The sequence below is a fragment of the Gymnodraco acuticeps genome, unplaced genomic scaffold (assembly GCF_902827175.1).
Source record: "Gymnodraco acuticeps unplaced genomic scaffold, fGymAcu1.1, whole genome shotgun sequence".
In the NCBI taxonomy this organism is placed as follows: Eukaryota; Metazoa; Chordata; class Actinopteri; order Perciformes; family Bathydraconidae; genus Gymnodraco; species Gymnodraco acuticeps.
This window is the reverse complement of record NW_022990358.1, coordinates 196,750-210,794: the sequence shown is the minus strand read 5'-3', so window position 1 is coordinate 210,794 and position 14,045 is coordinate 196,750. Positions and strand designations below refer to the sequence as shown.

Below are 14,045 nucleotides of genomic sequence, written 5' to 3'. Positions count from 1 at the left end.
TGCAGAGGCTAAACAGAACTGAAAAAGGCAATGTTTTTCAGAAAATACCAGGCATCTATGAAGGACTTCTTTTTTGTAAGCTTTATCATGTCCCCGCTGAACTAAATGTGCTTGCATGCATTACTCAGTAGAAAAGATGTTGACATGAACCAGTGGTGGAAAGTACATTGAATCAAGTATTGTCCTTAAGTGCTTTACCTTAATGTCGCATTGTCAAATATTAAACCAGTAGCTCCAAACTTGTTAGCTTGTGACCTCTTACAAAAAATGACTAGTCTAGTTGGGACTTCTTGCCATAAATAAATTGAGTTACAGTCTAAACTTCTCAGATTGTATCAGAATGATATAACCGTTCAAGGCCAAAAGAAAGATCCAATATTTCACATGAAAATACAAATGATAAATTAGGAAACATATGTACTATGTATTCTTCTCGATCTCTTTAATGAGTACTTCTTCCACCACTTGTATGAATGACTGTGCTGTTACTCCACACCATGAGAGTACCTTATGAATGAGCTGCTCTCCGGCCTCAGATACTGTGACCAGTTTACAGAGAGCCTGCAGAGCTGGAGGAGTGAGACCTGAAGATGGATATACAGATAATTAGATTTCATTGTTTCATCATGAAATGTGAAATACATTTTGGAAGTACATGCTCAAACAAAATACAGTCTGAATCCTGTATCCTCTGGGGAATGGACACGTTGTTATTCTATCAGGGTGATTGACATGAAAGACCTTTTGAATAATGAAAGAGCTGTGTTACCGAGCAGGGACTGTAGAGTGGCGCTGCACTGTTGCAGCCGATCCCCGGGGTCTGAGGTGGGGAAGAAAACCGCCGCAGGCAGACCGGAACAGTTACCAGAGAAGTCCAGCCGGAAACCCACCGCAGACAGGAGGGCCTGCCACCCGGGAACCCCCCCGACCTGCCCCAGAGGAGAGAGGACATTTGGACATTAGTGGAGGAGACACGCAGGCTGACATTTAGAGAATAAAGAGAGAGAAAGAGCCACACACAGACCTTATTCTCTACGCTCTGTTGTGATGTGTACATCGGGTTACACTGGCCACTCTGAATGCGCTGCAAAGACTTCTCAATCTGCGGAGAGAAATATGATGCTTAACCACTGGACTCCTACCTCTTGTTTACAGAGAAATTGTATCGTCAACCAACAAATCAATAGTCCTTAGTACTTGGCATAACAAAGAAAGCAATTCCTCTCACAACAATATCATGTATTCTGGGAGATCTGCATAACTTCAGCAGGGTATATTTATAGAATAAAAAGACCAGATATGGCTGTGGGGTGTTAAATTAATTATGGTGGATCCAGACTCATGTAATTGTTAATATCCCTAAAGTGTGAGTGTGTCTCACCAGGTGTAGCAGCACTCTGAGGGCATCCCTGGCCCTCTCTGGGTACTGCAGGATCTCTGCCAGGGCCTGAGCCACCAGCGACATGGGGCTGTTCAGCTTCACATCAGTGCCAATCAGCATGTAGCCTGAAGAAAAACACTCAAAATGAGATTAATGACATTTAATCACTCAATTATGCCATTTTGCGTTCTTTTAGAGAGGGTCCAACCATATTTAAGCTTTGAAAGAGTAATGCTGCACACAGATTGAGCTTCCCTTTGCACAAAAGTGAATACATTTTTTTTTAAATAAGGGTTTGAAGATCAATTCCTTGTTTTTTTCCGTGAAAGGCGCCAAAACACACTAAAAGAAACTGAAATATTACATTTACACAACTCGAAAGTGAGTTACATCAAAATGTTCAGGTGTATGGCCTGCTGCAGTTAAATAAAGAGTTGTATGCATTTGTTTGAAACTCCATCTTGTAAAACAGCTTATCGAAATGCACATCGCACTTATGTACGAACCAAACCAAATACAAATGTACAATGCGTACATTGTTTTTTTTACCAAAAGTGTCTCAAATTAACTTAGTATCTGCTTCTCAGAAACATGTTTCTTTCCAGCAGGTTTTTAGGATAAACATAGCAAAGAAAAGAAAGTACAACACACATACTACAAAAGTCAAAAATCTCAAATTTAGAAAAGAAAAATGCACAGAAACTCATGTAAAATCTTTTTGTTTGTACAGAGAGAGAGTTTGGTTAGCAGACATTTTCTCTCCTGGGACTACAATCAGAGCTTACTGCTGGATGCCTGGGTTGTTGTGTTTGTGAGGCTGAATAAAGCTCAGATACTTGGGGTGAAATGAGTGCTGTGGTTTGGCAGAAAAGATGAACAGCTGGGCATTTCTGATGGCTTAAAATAACAGCCAAATATGTTGGATAGGTGGTGCAGAATGTAGCAAAGCAGCTCTAGTTGACTGTCTAAACTCGCTCGCAGGCTGTGGGCAACAAATAACTTATGTGATATGAATTCAAAGAACAGAAATCCTCATAATAATTTGTCTTCATTCTGTATAAAACCTGACATATCCGACATGCAGTTATCCCCACATAAGAAACTAGTGTGGGAGTTGCTGCTATGAGCATCAATCATAGCTGGTAAATCAGATTTACGCTTTCTGAAAAATGAGTTTAATGTGTGTTTGTGTTTGCTCACCAGCCCAGTTGGAGGGGTGTGAGAAGTGTTTGCTGCTCTGCAGAGTCTTCATGGCCTCCGTCAGAGCTGCGCTGGCTTTGGTTCCGTTGAGAAGCGCTGTGTAGAAGGTGTGTGTGAAGACCTTGGAGGCAGCTATCGGTACAGGCCACAGAGAGACACACACACACTGTACGCCGGCAGCCAGGAAGGCCCGGGTCAGACCCACCAGCCCGTCAGACGTCACCTTGCTGCTGGACTCCGGGTACAACCTGAGGGGACAGGGAGCCAGAGGTCAGGGGGAACCTTGGGAGGCTTTATAAAACCTTTGTGTTTAAAGTTTTACCTCAGAACCACCAGTTTGACGTTCAAGCACAGATCCAGTATATCAGCAGCCGTGAGGAGGAAGTCATGAAGAGATGGACCGTCACACACACTCTCCATGTCACACAAACTCTCCCCGTCCTCGCTCGTTTCATCTGTTCCCCTGAGTCTCTCCGGAAACAAACCCTTGATCTTTCCCTCCTGACCCGAGGTTGACCCCGTACACGGGGACTTCTCCCTGGGTCGCCCGCCCTCTCCCTCTCCCCCAGCATGCTCCTGGCTCGGAGAGAGAACCAAAGCAGCGAGCTTCCAAGAGATATGAGTCGCAAAGTGAACACACTCGGCCTGACTGAGAGCGGCAAGCACACGCTCCTTTGTGGCATTGGCTCCAGTTAGGGGATGACATCCCATCTGCTCCCCCAGCCAAAGAGCCTCATCTTGGGCTGAAGGTAAGGGACCCCACAACCAGCGGTCCATCACGGAGGAGGGCAGGCGAGGAGCCCCAATCACAGCAGCCACTGAACCTCCATCTGAGCAAAGGGAGGGACCACCGCGACGAGGATGAGGCTGTGGGTTGAACACGAATTGATTGAGATTTTCCACATATTAAAAAGCCCCCCAAAAATACTAAACAAATCACTGCATCACTCCAAACTAGGGGAACCATAAGATTGTTTAAAGTGTCAGTAGACAAGTTTTTCCGCTTTAACTGATTTGACACCTTAAAGGCTATGTTCGCAGTTAAGTATTATGAGCCAATAAGTGTATACTATATTCGTTCCATGTAAGCCTCATTTTCACCTTGTTATCCTGTCTGCCATTGTGTACGACCTCCCAGAAAACAACTGCTGTATTTATAGCACAGAGCCATGGAAAACAAAATGCAGTATAATCTGAGCAGCTTGCCAACTCTTTTCCAATTAAATAAGATGGGTCTATCTGCAGTCCCACCCAATTTACAACAAAAAACCTCCGACTCTCTCTATAGGACACACCAGTATTAACATAACAACAACAAAACTATGATATTTTAATTTGCATGCGCTAATTTTCATATTTGCAACGTCCTCACACATTAAAAAAGGTTAGTGATTGTGTTAGTGGCAGTGAGGGATTGTGCTTTCTTTGAGAAGCATTGTGAATTTAGTTAACAACAAAATTAATATACTAGTTCAATGCATTTACCGCTTTTTCCCTGTCTAAATAAGAGCGATCAGGTTGTCTTTGGGACAGCAGCACCAAGAACAATAACACTTGGTAACACAAGGAGGCGAAAGTTAGCATATAATAGGTTAAAGATATTGTTATAGATGCAATTTGCCTACCTTGATTGTGGTTCCCAGGCTGCCTAAAGAAGGTACAGAAATGAGACTGAACCTTTCATAAAGGTACTCATTAGAAGAGCTGCCTTTGAGCAAGGCAAATGGGATCAGGTACAGTTCTCCCTCCAGAACTAACACAAGCTGTTTGTGTCGGCCCACAGGACCACTGCTGTGCATCAGGCCCTGTAGACAGAAGAAGAGAGAGGTTAAGATTAAAAAGCATAAAATGGGAAATATAAATATGCAGATTAATGGTACCCATACATACCCCTTCCATTGGAGCTATAAGTAAATCATAAAGGGCTCGTAGAGGAGGTTTGCTGATGGTACTCGGCCGGTAAGGAGGAGAGTGTAAGCTGTCCTTCACTGGAGATACTGTGGCGCTGTACAGACTCGTCATGCTCTGACAGCTTCTGTTAAACACACACACAGATACAAATACACACATTAACTCTGTGTAAAAGCAATACATGAAATAGACTAAGCTACCACAGCAATGCTAGCAGCTCTGTCAGGATGTACTGAGGCACACTGGAGTTAAAATGCAGATTTTTAGCACAAGTAATGTTTAACATGTTCACATTCTTTTGATGTTAATCTTAGCTAATTAGCAACGAAAACAAAGTACAGCTCAAGAGGATGGTAATGTCATCACTTTTGCAGGTATTTGGTTTGAGTGTTGGATGACATGTTTGACCTTGTCATGTGAAGGGATCACAACAATGATTACAGTTCATCTTGAGGGAAAGGGTTTTTTGTGCTATAGGTCATGGAAATCCTACCAATAGTTAAGATGTTACTCTCAAAACCACAAAAACCAATCTGCTAGGGGCTCGATAGGAAAAGTCGGAAGATTACCTAAGTCAGTATGGGTTTAACCTCAGGAGAACATGAATGTCTGTACACATTTCATGGCAATCTATTCAATGATTTTTGAAAGATTTTAATTCTAGTCTAGACCAAAGATTTGGACTAACCATCTGACCCTTCATAGGCCAGGCCACTAGCATGGTTAAAAATCAATCAAGATAAAAACCAAAAAAAAGTCATACCTGTTAAAGATGTTATTTCTGGACACCATGCGGAGGTAGCCTGTTGGGTCGGTGGCTGACGTCAATTTGTTGTTCAGCTCCTCAAACTGTTGCTCTAAAAGATCTCCGGCTTCACTTTCAGTCTCACTGCTGGAGCAAGCTCTGTGAAGTAAACGATAACACAAACAGACTTTACTGGGGCTGCGAGGAAGTACAGTCGTCTTTCAACCAGAAGGTTGTGGGTTCGATCACAGCCTGTACTTAACCCTGAGTTGCTCCCAATGGCATGGCCAACGGTGTGTGTTTGAATGTGAATGAATCATAGGTACCCTAGAGCAAGTGGTACTGCTCTGCGTGAATGAATGGAGTGAATTGGTGAATGACTTGTAGTTTGTAAAGCAGGATCGAAAAGACCCTCTAGAGTACTATATAAGTACAGTCCATTTACTTTATTGTTACTGCAACATCACCACCAACATGTATCCCAAAGCACGAATATTGATGCATTTCAGTCAGAACCTCTAGCATCTATTATTTCATGTTATTAGGTAAGCTTCAGCCGAGCAGTTAGAGAATAATTTTACATTTTAGAATGTAGTAATAATAATAATAAGTTATATTTCTATAGCGCTTTTCTTGAACCCAAAGACGCTTAGTAGTGTAACAGTAACTAGAAAAAGTCAGCGAACACACCCTGTACCAACTTACAGTGAGTTTGCTATCATTAGTCACTATAGGCTTGTGTTCATACCAGGCAAAAGTGTTGAATGTTATCATTATAGCAATTTTGACCCAAACATCTAAACAGAAGGGTGTCTTTAATTGCTTATGAATCAACATGAATAACATTTTTCTTTGTTCAAAAAGCTAAATAAACTCACTTTTTAATTATTTTTTTATTTGAAAGAGGAAATAGGATGCAGAAAGCAGTTTAACATGTAATGTTTAGCATGCTGGCAGTGACAGTCTCTTTACAGACCAATGACAGGACTCAGATTCAATGTCCTGGACTGATCGCACAAATTCCCCATTACTTTTTATGTAGTCCTCTGGCTGCACTTTTTCCAGCTTAGGGAGATTTAACTAGTGTGAAAATAGCCGTTTCTACATGCTAGAGGGTAGTACAACTCCACTGGTGTGCACACACACACACACACACACACACACACACACACACACACACACACCCCCACACACACACACACATCACACACACACACACACACACACACACACACACACACACACACCACACACACACACACACACACACACACACACACACACACACAGCCACACACACAACACACACACACACACACACCACACACACACACACACACACACACACACCACACACACACACACACACACACACACACACCACACACACACACACACACACACACACACACACACACACACCACACACACACACACACACACACACACACACACACACACACACACACACACACACACACACACACACACACACACACACACACACACACACAACACACACACCACACACACACACACACACACACACAGTTGAGAGCAGTTTGTGTTGGGGAACATTTGCTGACACAACATATGGTAGTGATTTACAAAGTCGTCCAGTGGTGCCAACCAAGGCCTGAAGTTGCGGGCAGGATAATTGAGTTTAAAGAAATATGGCAGCAGAGAGTAGGAGGAAAGGAAGACAGATGACATGCAGCATGCGGCTCCTCTGTCTTCTTTTACTCACTCTCCTCCCTTTGTGTTTTAATGAGTGTCGACGAACAGTAATAAGACTGAGTCTACAGCAAAGCTTGCTGTTCTGTGAGGCAGTACAGATATCCTTTTTAGCATTTTCACCATTTTAGTATAGTGTAGTGTGTATACATTTGTTTATAAGCAGTGGTTGAGGACGTTTCAGATATTTTATTTAAGTAAATGTACTTAAACCAAACTGTAAAAATACTGTGTCAAAGTCAAAGAATGTAACTATTTAGGACATTTTGGAAAATGTACTTAAGAGTTTTTAAAAGCAGTAAAATGTCCCCTTTGACTGTTATATTATTATATATTACATTAGATTAGTATTACTCATTTTACAGTAAATCATTGCTAATTGTAAACTATCAAGTAATGACTTAATGTAAAAGTGTTAATTTGTGCAGTAACTAGTAACTTAAGGTTTTAGACATATATAGAGGAAAAAAATAGTACTTCAAATTTGAGTAAATGCACCTGGCTACATTCTACCGCTGCTAACTAGCACTAAAATACAAGTGCAGCTTAGAATGTAGGGGAAAGTATTGGACAAATTCTAATATTGACCTGTTAACAGTAATAGATGAAAAGACCCCATGTCTGTCTTTCTTCTCTTTTTTGTTGAATATTTGGACAAATGTGTTATGTTGAGTATGACTAAAATCATCTTACAAAATGTACTCTGTCAGTAAAGAAAAATACCTGCTGTAATGGCTGTCCACTCCTAGAGCCTCTCTAGCGTTGCAGATGTATTGCTCCAGGGACTGAGGACCTCCACCCCCCCCTCCTCCTCCACTTTGCGGGCTCCCACCACCATCCTGGAAATCCTCCACTCCGGCCTCTCCGAGATACACCTCGTTAAACTTCACAATACCTGTTGCAGGAAGAGCATGAATTAATTACTGCTCGCTGTACTGTGTATATGTGTTTATTTGTCTGCTTGCGTATGAATTAAAAGATGTACTGTATGGTGTGCACAAGACTCTGAATAATTAGAGAAACTGGGACAAGGATCCACTTTATTAAAGCAGGCCGTGCAGCTCTATAACAAAGTCTGCATACAAAATTGCTACAACTGAGTATGCAGGTCAGATGTGAGGTTATAGATTAATTATTGACAAGATTAAAAGTCTAAAACTCCTGTAGCAATTGGATATTAGAAGCTGCAATGTTTGATGCAAGCCCAAAACCTCAAAGTGATCAGGCTGCAAATGTGAAGTTCCCTTGGGGATGGCCTTGGAGGAAAAGGCCATGTGTCCATTAAGGTCAGAAAGTGATTAAAATCCAAAGGTTTTCCCCCTTCAGTGCTCAAATGTCCTAACATGTCATGACAGTTAGATTATGAGATGTGCGCACACAAGTTTGACATTTTGGCCTGAGGGTGGCGCAAGAGGAAAAGATCATTTGGAGAACAAAATAAAAGGGTTCATCCACTGAGGAGACTGAGCTCAGTAAATATCATAGAAATCAACCGCTTAGAACCTGGCACAATTCCAGATTCCACTCTTACTGACTTTATCATTCAGAACAGTCCTACTGTGAAATTGGTAAAGTGCTTTAGAGTATTTTGGGGGGCTTTTTTGAGCACTTTCCAAACCCCCTCTTTCTGCAGTCCTTTTAGAGAGTTAAATCAAAGTTTTATTTTGTGCAGTGTTTGCAGAAATGTTTTGTGCATAATATGCAAGTGGAACAGTATAATTATCTCCTTTTAAGACAGACTCAATTATTGTTTCAGTAACACATTGCTAAGCTTGTATAAACATGTTTAATTTGACCCTACAAACTGTTTCTTAAAATGTAAAACAGTCATTCAGAATTAGGTTTTGCCGTTGGGAATGGCAAGGGGGTTAAATGGGATCACAGCTCAAGGCTTTTTCAACTTCTGCTTTTAGCTCTAAAGCATTATTTATGCATGGAGCCAGAAAATATGTATATGTTTTGGTCTGAAAAAAGCAAAGCCATTCAGAGCAGAGTGACAGTAACACAACTATTACTTTAGTTAATGGTAACGCAGCTTTTTCTTTGGCTGAAGAGGATGAAGGCTCACTACCTGCTACAGATGCATCAGTGACCAACACTGATGTAATGGACGACAGAAACTTAAGACTTAAGTTACTCTAGTTCTCAACTGGTGGGTCGCAGATGTGCGAGTAAAAAAAGAAAATTAGTTAAAAAATCATCTTCTCAATAAAACATCTTTGCTGATGTTTTTTCGAGTCTTCTGGCCAATCAGAATCAAGATGGTTGCCGGAAGTCCCCACGGAGAATAACTTTGCGGTAGAACTATTCTTTATCCATGGGTACAACTTCAGATAAAAATGAACACGTAATGAAATATGACCCCCGGTTTGATGACTGACAGGTCACAGAACAATGGTAGCTATCTACCCTTACCCACAATTTAAAGTAAATCACACAGACTCTCTCCTCTTTGCTCTTCTCTCTGTGAGGAGCAGCAAGCAGTCATAACAAAGTGAAAAACAAACAATGGCATCAATTATTATTAATATGTCGGGTAGTAATAGATGTATTTATTTTCTTCTCAGAGAGTACCAGAATGCGTAGTTTATATGTTAGTATTTCTAAAAATCTCCTGGGGGAGAATCCCCCCAGACCCCCCCTGCTGGGGTTGGGTTTTCAGCATGTGTGACTTTTTATGTTATACAGTTCATCTTTGATTCCATCATCTCATTATACCTTTTTTAAAAGCATACTTTAGTTCTATGAAGAGATATAAGGGATATTTGCACTGTACTTCACTTTAATTATATATTACAGCACGATTTTTTGTTGAATAGATTTGAGTGGTTCAAAATTTCGGGTCGCGATTTATTGATAAAGGAAAAAGTGGGTCCCGAGGCCTGACCAGTTGAGAACCACTGTTCTAGATACTTTCAACATGAATAAAAAACGGGTTCTGGCACAATTCTAAATGCATGTTGTTTTTATTATTCAGTGCATGTGTTTCTTTAACTGAACAGTCTCAGGAGATTTTCTACCTTCCAATAAATGTTGGAAAACCAAATAATAAAAGTAATAGCTTCCAACTTGATTTAAAAAGGGCTGCAGACTTTCCAATTGAACACATTTATAAGAGAACTCAATCTAAAGCAGCAGGAGAAAACTGAAATCATGTCCAGATTAACCAGTCAACCTTTCTTCAAAAACACTTATCGTGCAAGACTAGAGGGTATCTGGAAATTGATCTTTGATATTTTAACAAACAAATTAAAGTTTTGCCCTGAAGGTGGCACTATAGGAATTGGAAAACCCAGAAGTCATGAAATATACATTTTACAGCTTTTTCAATGTCCTCTACAAGGTGAAAAGAGCATTCTTTTTTTAATGTGTGGTTGTTTTTGAGTGTGTGTATGTGTGTGTGTGTGTGTGTGTGTGTGTGTGTGTGTGTGTGTGTGTGTGTGTACCTGTCCCTGGAGCTATCAGCCAGCTATACAGAAAGCCTCCAGCCAGAGAGTAGTAGAGCACCATGGCCCTCTGACCGTTGACCGTCTCCAGGATGTGCTCCACAGTAACTGGGATGTAAGGGTCAGTGCTCGCTGTTTGCTGGCTCCCTTTCTGGCGTTCAACCAGGAGATCGGCGAAGGCTCGCGTTCGCCCTCGTTCTGCGATGGCCAAGGCCTCATCGTGACGGCCTGAGATGTAACACGAAAGATTAATAAGTAGGACATTGAGAGAGGGGAACAGAATGTCTAAATTAGCACTCAGACATCAGGTGATAATTTGTGCATCGCTAACAGGCACACAGAGAGGAAGTGTGAAGGTGAGAAAGGAGAGGTGAGAACACCTTACAGACAGATTGTGATTCACACTAACAAAATATCAGCACAGGAGGGGAGGTTACTTCACCTAGGCTGACGAGGACTCTCTGGAGAGCCTGGTACGAGCTGGTTTGCAGATCAAACAGAGAGAGCTTGTAATCCGTGTTGTGCTGCGTCTCATGACGAATTGTCTCGAATAATACGGATGCTCTGTACAACTGAAACAAACAGCAAACAAACATACATCACACTGATACTCATGCATATAACTACAGGGCTCAATATACACACACACATATACAGTATGTCCCCTGTCTGTATGAAACACAATATTTCAAGCAGAAGGAGCGGAATTTAATTGTTAGTTGCAACATTTCAAACCTAGGAGAGCATGTTGTTACATTGCTAACCACTGGGGGGCACTACAAATACACATTCATCTGAAGAATATGGATTATCTACTTTTCTTCACTCCAACAAACTGGGAACTGAGTTTAGGCATGGAAGGTTAGGTTACACATAATATCAAACAATGGAAACCATAGCCAAACACAAAGCGTGCCAAAACTGATTGGTTAGGGTTAGGGTTACCAAGTAGTAACCAGAGTAGTGGAGAAGTTATCATAAAGTTACTTAAAATTGTATTACTACTTCCCCTATCTGACAGCAGTACATAAGGAAAGCATTATGTATTGTAGGTATAAGAAATACAATTTTCATTATGCAAGTATCAGAAAGTTAGTTTATTATGTTGTATTTTGTATTATATTATTGGACCATTAATATGAATCAATTCACAGCATTTGTCAGTTGAGTTGGTGCTCATTTTAATTACTTTAAACACAGATTTGTCATTTGCATCTCCAACAATGTATTTAATTAAATGTATTAACACACTAACTAATAACTATAGCTGTGAGATTAATTCAGTGACGTAAACAGCAAAATATCTTCCTCTCATATGTAACAGAATAATATGGAAATATTGAACTAAAACACAAAACTGAATTTAAGTGTGACCGCGCTTCTGTTTTGAATTAGCAACCTCTTTTTTGCAAGACTATAAGTTGATTACACTGCATAATTAATTTGCAATATTATATATATTTGCATGTATAGTTGTTCTTATACAAGTGTCCCTGCATACAGTGAAAAAATTAAACATTGACTTTAATTAAATGTGTTATGTCAACAGGTTCCATATAATTGTATTAGGTTAGTCGAAAGCAATAATATTAAGTAGAACCTATTATTTTGTATTTAAACTTAACATTATTTAAGTTTTTTTCAGTGATTAATTAAATATGTCAACAGTTTTTTCACATAACTTTATTAAAGGGATAGTGGAAATGGAACCTCAAATAGTTTCGTTTTAACTTATATACAAGCATAATTACGTACCAAAACAATCACACCTGATTAAAAAAATATAATAATTGCCTTACGCATGTTAGAAGCACTTTATTGCAGCTTCCCCGAAGTTTTTTAGAAACGAAATGTTCGACTCAGCCAAACCGGAAGTGACGAAAACTTAGGAAGACGATACGATAACAAACCATGGCGTCTATGCAGAATGAACGTGGAAGGGCAAATATACCAGACAAAGAAGGATTGTACGAGGTATCCAGTGATGATAGCGAGTCAGAAACATCCTCTCGGCTTTCCTACGAAAATGTCGTTTTAGGAACTGAATCTGAATCCGGTTCAGTAAGCGACGATGGTGACAATATTGAGCCAGACGATGGACCATTACGTCCTTATTTGTTCGAGCCCGAGCCCGAGGTGATGGTTCACGGCATGGGCAATGGCGAGGATGACCAGGACCAGGCGCCAGATGATGCACCCCTACGCACAAATAATCTTGACTGGTAGGTCCCTAAGCATAGCTCACGCATCTTAAGATCACCTGTAGCCTTTACAAATATTAATCATTGTTAACCAGTTAATCCCGAAGGTCCCCCCAGTGGACCCCTCCCACCGTTTTTTTTCTCTCACATGTCTCAGGGCTTCTTAACATTTATGAAACTATTAATGTTTCATACCCTTTTAAAGGTAAGAAACTCCGCTAACTGACAATAAGAACAATTGTTAGCTACAAAAAACACAAGAGTAATACCAAGCCTTTGAATTAGCATTGAGCGAAACAATGCTAACGCTTTTTTACACACAACACACGGTAGAAATGCCCTTATTACTATCCTAACTGCACAAACAAGATATACGATTTAAAGCTGAGACTCCACAGATTCCACACATGTAATGTCATCACTGTAACACCTCGAATTCCTGGAGCTATCAGCAGTGCTTGAATTGGAATGAAAAAGGTGCCAGTACTCTAAAATCAGCAACTTTTTCAAGTCAATTTTATATATACAGCCCACAAACAAGAATGTGGCTACTATAATGCTGGTGGGTTTGTCTCTTTACTACTGTATATTTTAGAAAGGTTCACTGTACTTAACATTTTTTATGATAGGCAGCGGATATGGCTAAAGCTCAGTAAGGTCAATATTAACTGAAAATATAGCAATCAAAGTCTAGATCTTCTGCTGAAGACACATGAAGCAGAGACCTTTCAGGTGAGAGCCCCTCTGGTGGTGTTCAACATTAATGACAAGGAAACAAAGCTCTGGTCAGAAGCATTTTTTATAAAAAGCTTTAACAAAATTAAGTATTTCTGTACATTTTGAATGCAATCTAACTTTCCAACTCAGAAAAACGAAAAACGAAAAAGTGCCAAAAGTCTTCTCACATGGCTGAGCTGCTTTGCAATATACTTCACCACTGAAGAATACAAATATGTATAAAGTAAACTATGATGCAATCTAACTTTCCAACTCAGAAAAATGATAAAGAGCATGAACAAAGAACATGTAAAAACAAATGCAAAATTTGCACAATCTAAAATGAGAAACTGTAACTGCAAGTAACAAAGTCTGAGCCATGGTAAAGAGTTACATTGAACACCAAGCTGATCAGATAACTCCCTGGTTGGTCTGAAGTCCTTCTATCTCCAGGATCTGTACAAATCGGCACATTATGCCAAAAGTCTTCTCACTGGGTGAGCTGCTTTGCAATATACTTCACATTGTTAGAAAAGGCTCCAGAAGGCCTTGGGGACATCAGTATCAGGGGCTGGAGCTGGACAGGCTCTTTCATCAGCACTTCTCCTTCCCTTTGCCAGCCAGGACCTCACATACTGTTCCGGATTGAACTGTCCTAGTGATGGTCCATTACATTTAATGAAAACCAGGCTGGACAGTCGGCTGACAGA

The 14,045-nt window shown here is 40.4% G+C and overlaps 1 protein-coding gene across 3 annotated transcripts in view; it reads right to left on the bottom strand.

Moving 5' to 3' along the window:
- The window catches only part of ttc28 (tetratricopeptide repeat domain 28), a 141,551-nt gene that overhangs the window by 5,077 nt on the left and 122,429 nt on the right, over positions 1 to 14,045 (bottom strand). For all 3 annotated transcript variants that reach the window (XM_034224153.1, XM_034224154.1, XM_034224155.1), the window contains 12 exons: positions 10,860 to 10,989; positions 10,418 to 10,645; positions 7,695 to 7,866; positions 5,256 to 5,396; positions 4,472 to 4,616; positions 4,207 to 4,386; positions 2,904 to 3,448; positions 2,582 to 2,829; positions 1,382 to 1,506; positions 1,025 to 1,102; positions 770 to 929; positions 508 to 584 (listed from right to left, as the gene is read on the bottom strand). In XM_034224153.1, the coding sequence (XP_034080044.1) occupies positions 508 to 584; positions 770 to 929; positions 1,025 to 1,102; positions 1,382 to 1,506; positions 2,582 to 2,829; positions 2,904 to 3,448; positions 4,207 to 4,386; positions 4,472 to 4,616; positions 5,256 to 5,396; positions 7,695 to 7,866; positions 10,418 to 10,645; positions 10,860 to 10,989 (2,229 nt within the window). The remainder of the gene's footprint in view (positions 1 to 507; positions 585 to 769; positions 930 to 1,024; positions 1,103 to 1,381; positions 1,507 to 2,581; positions 2,830 to 2,903; positions 3,449 to 4,206; positions 4,387 to 4,471; positions 4,617 to 5,255; positions 5,397 to 7,694; positions 7,867 to 10,417; positions 10,646 to 10,859; positions 10,990 to 14,045) is intronic.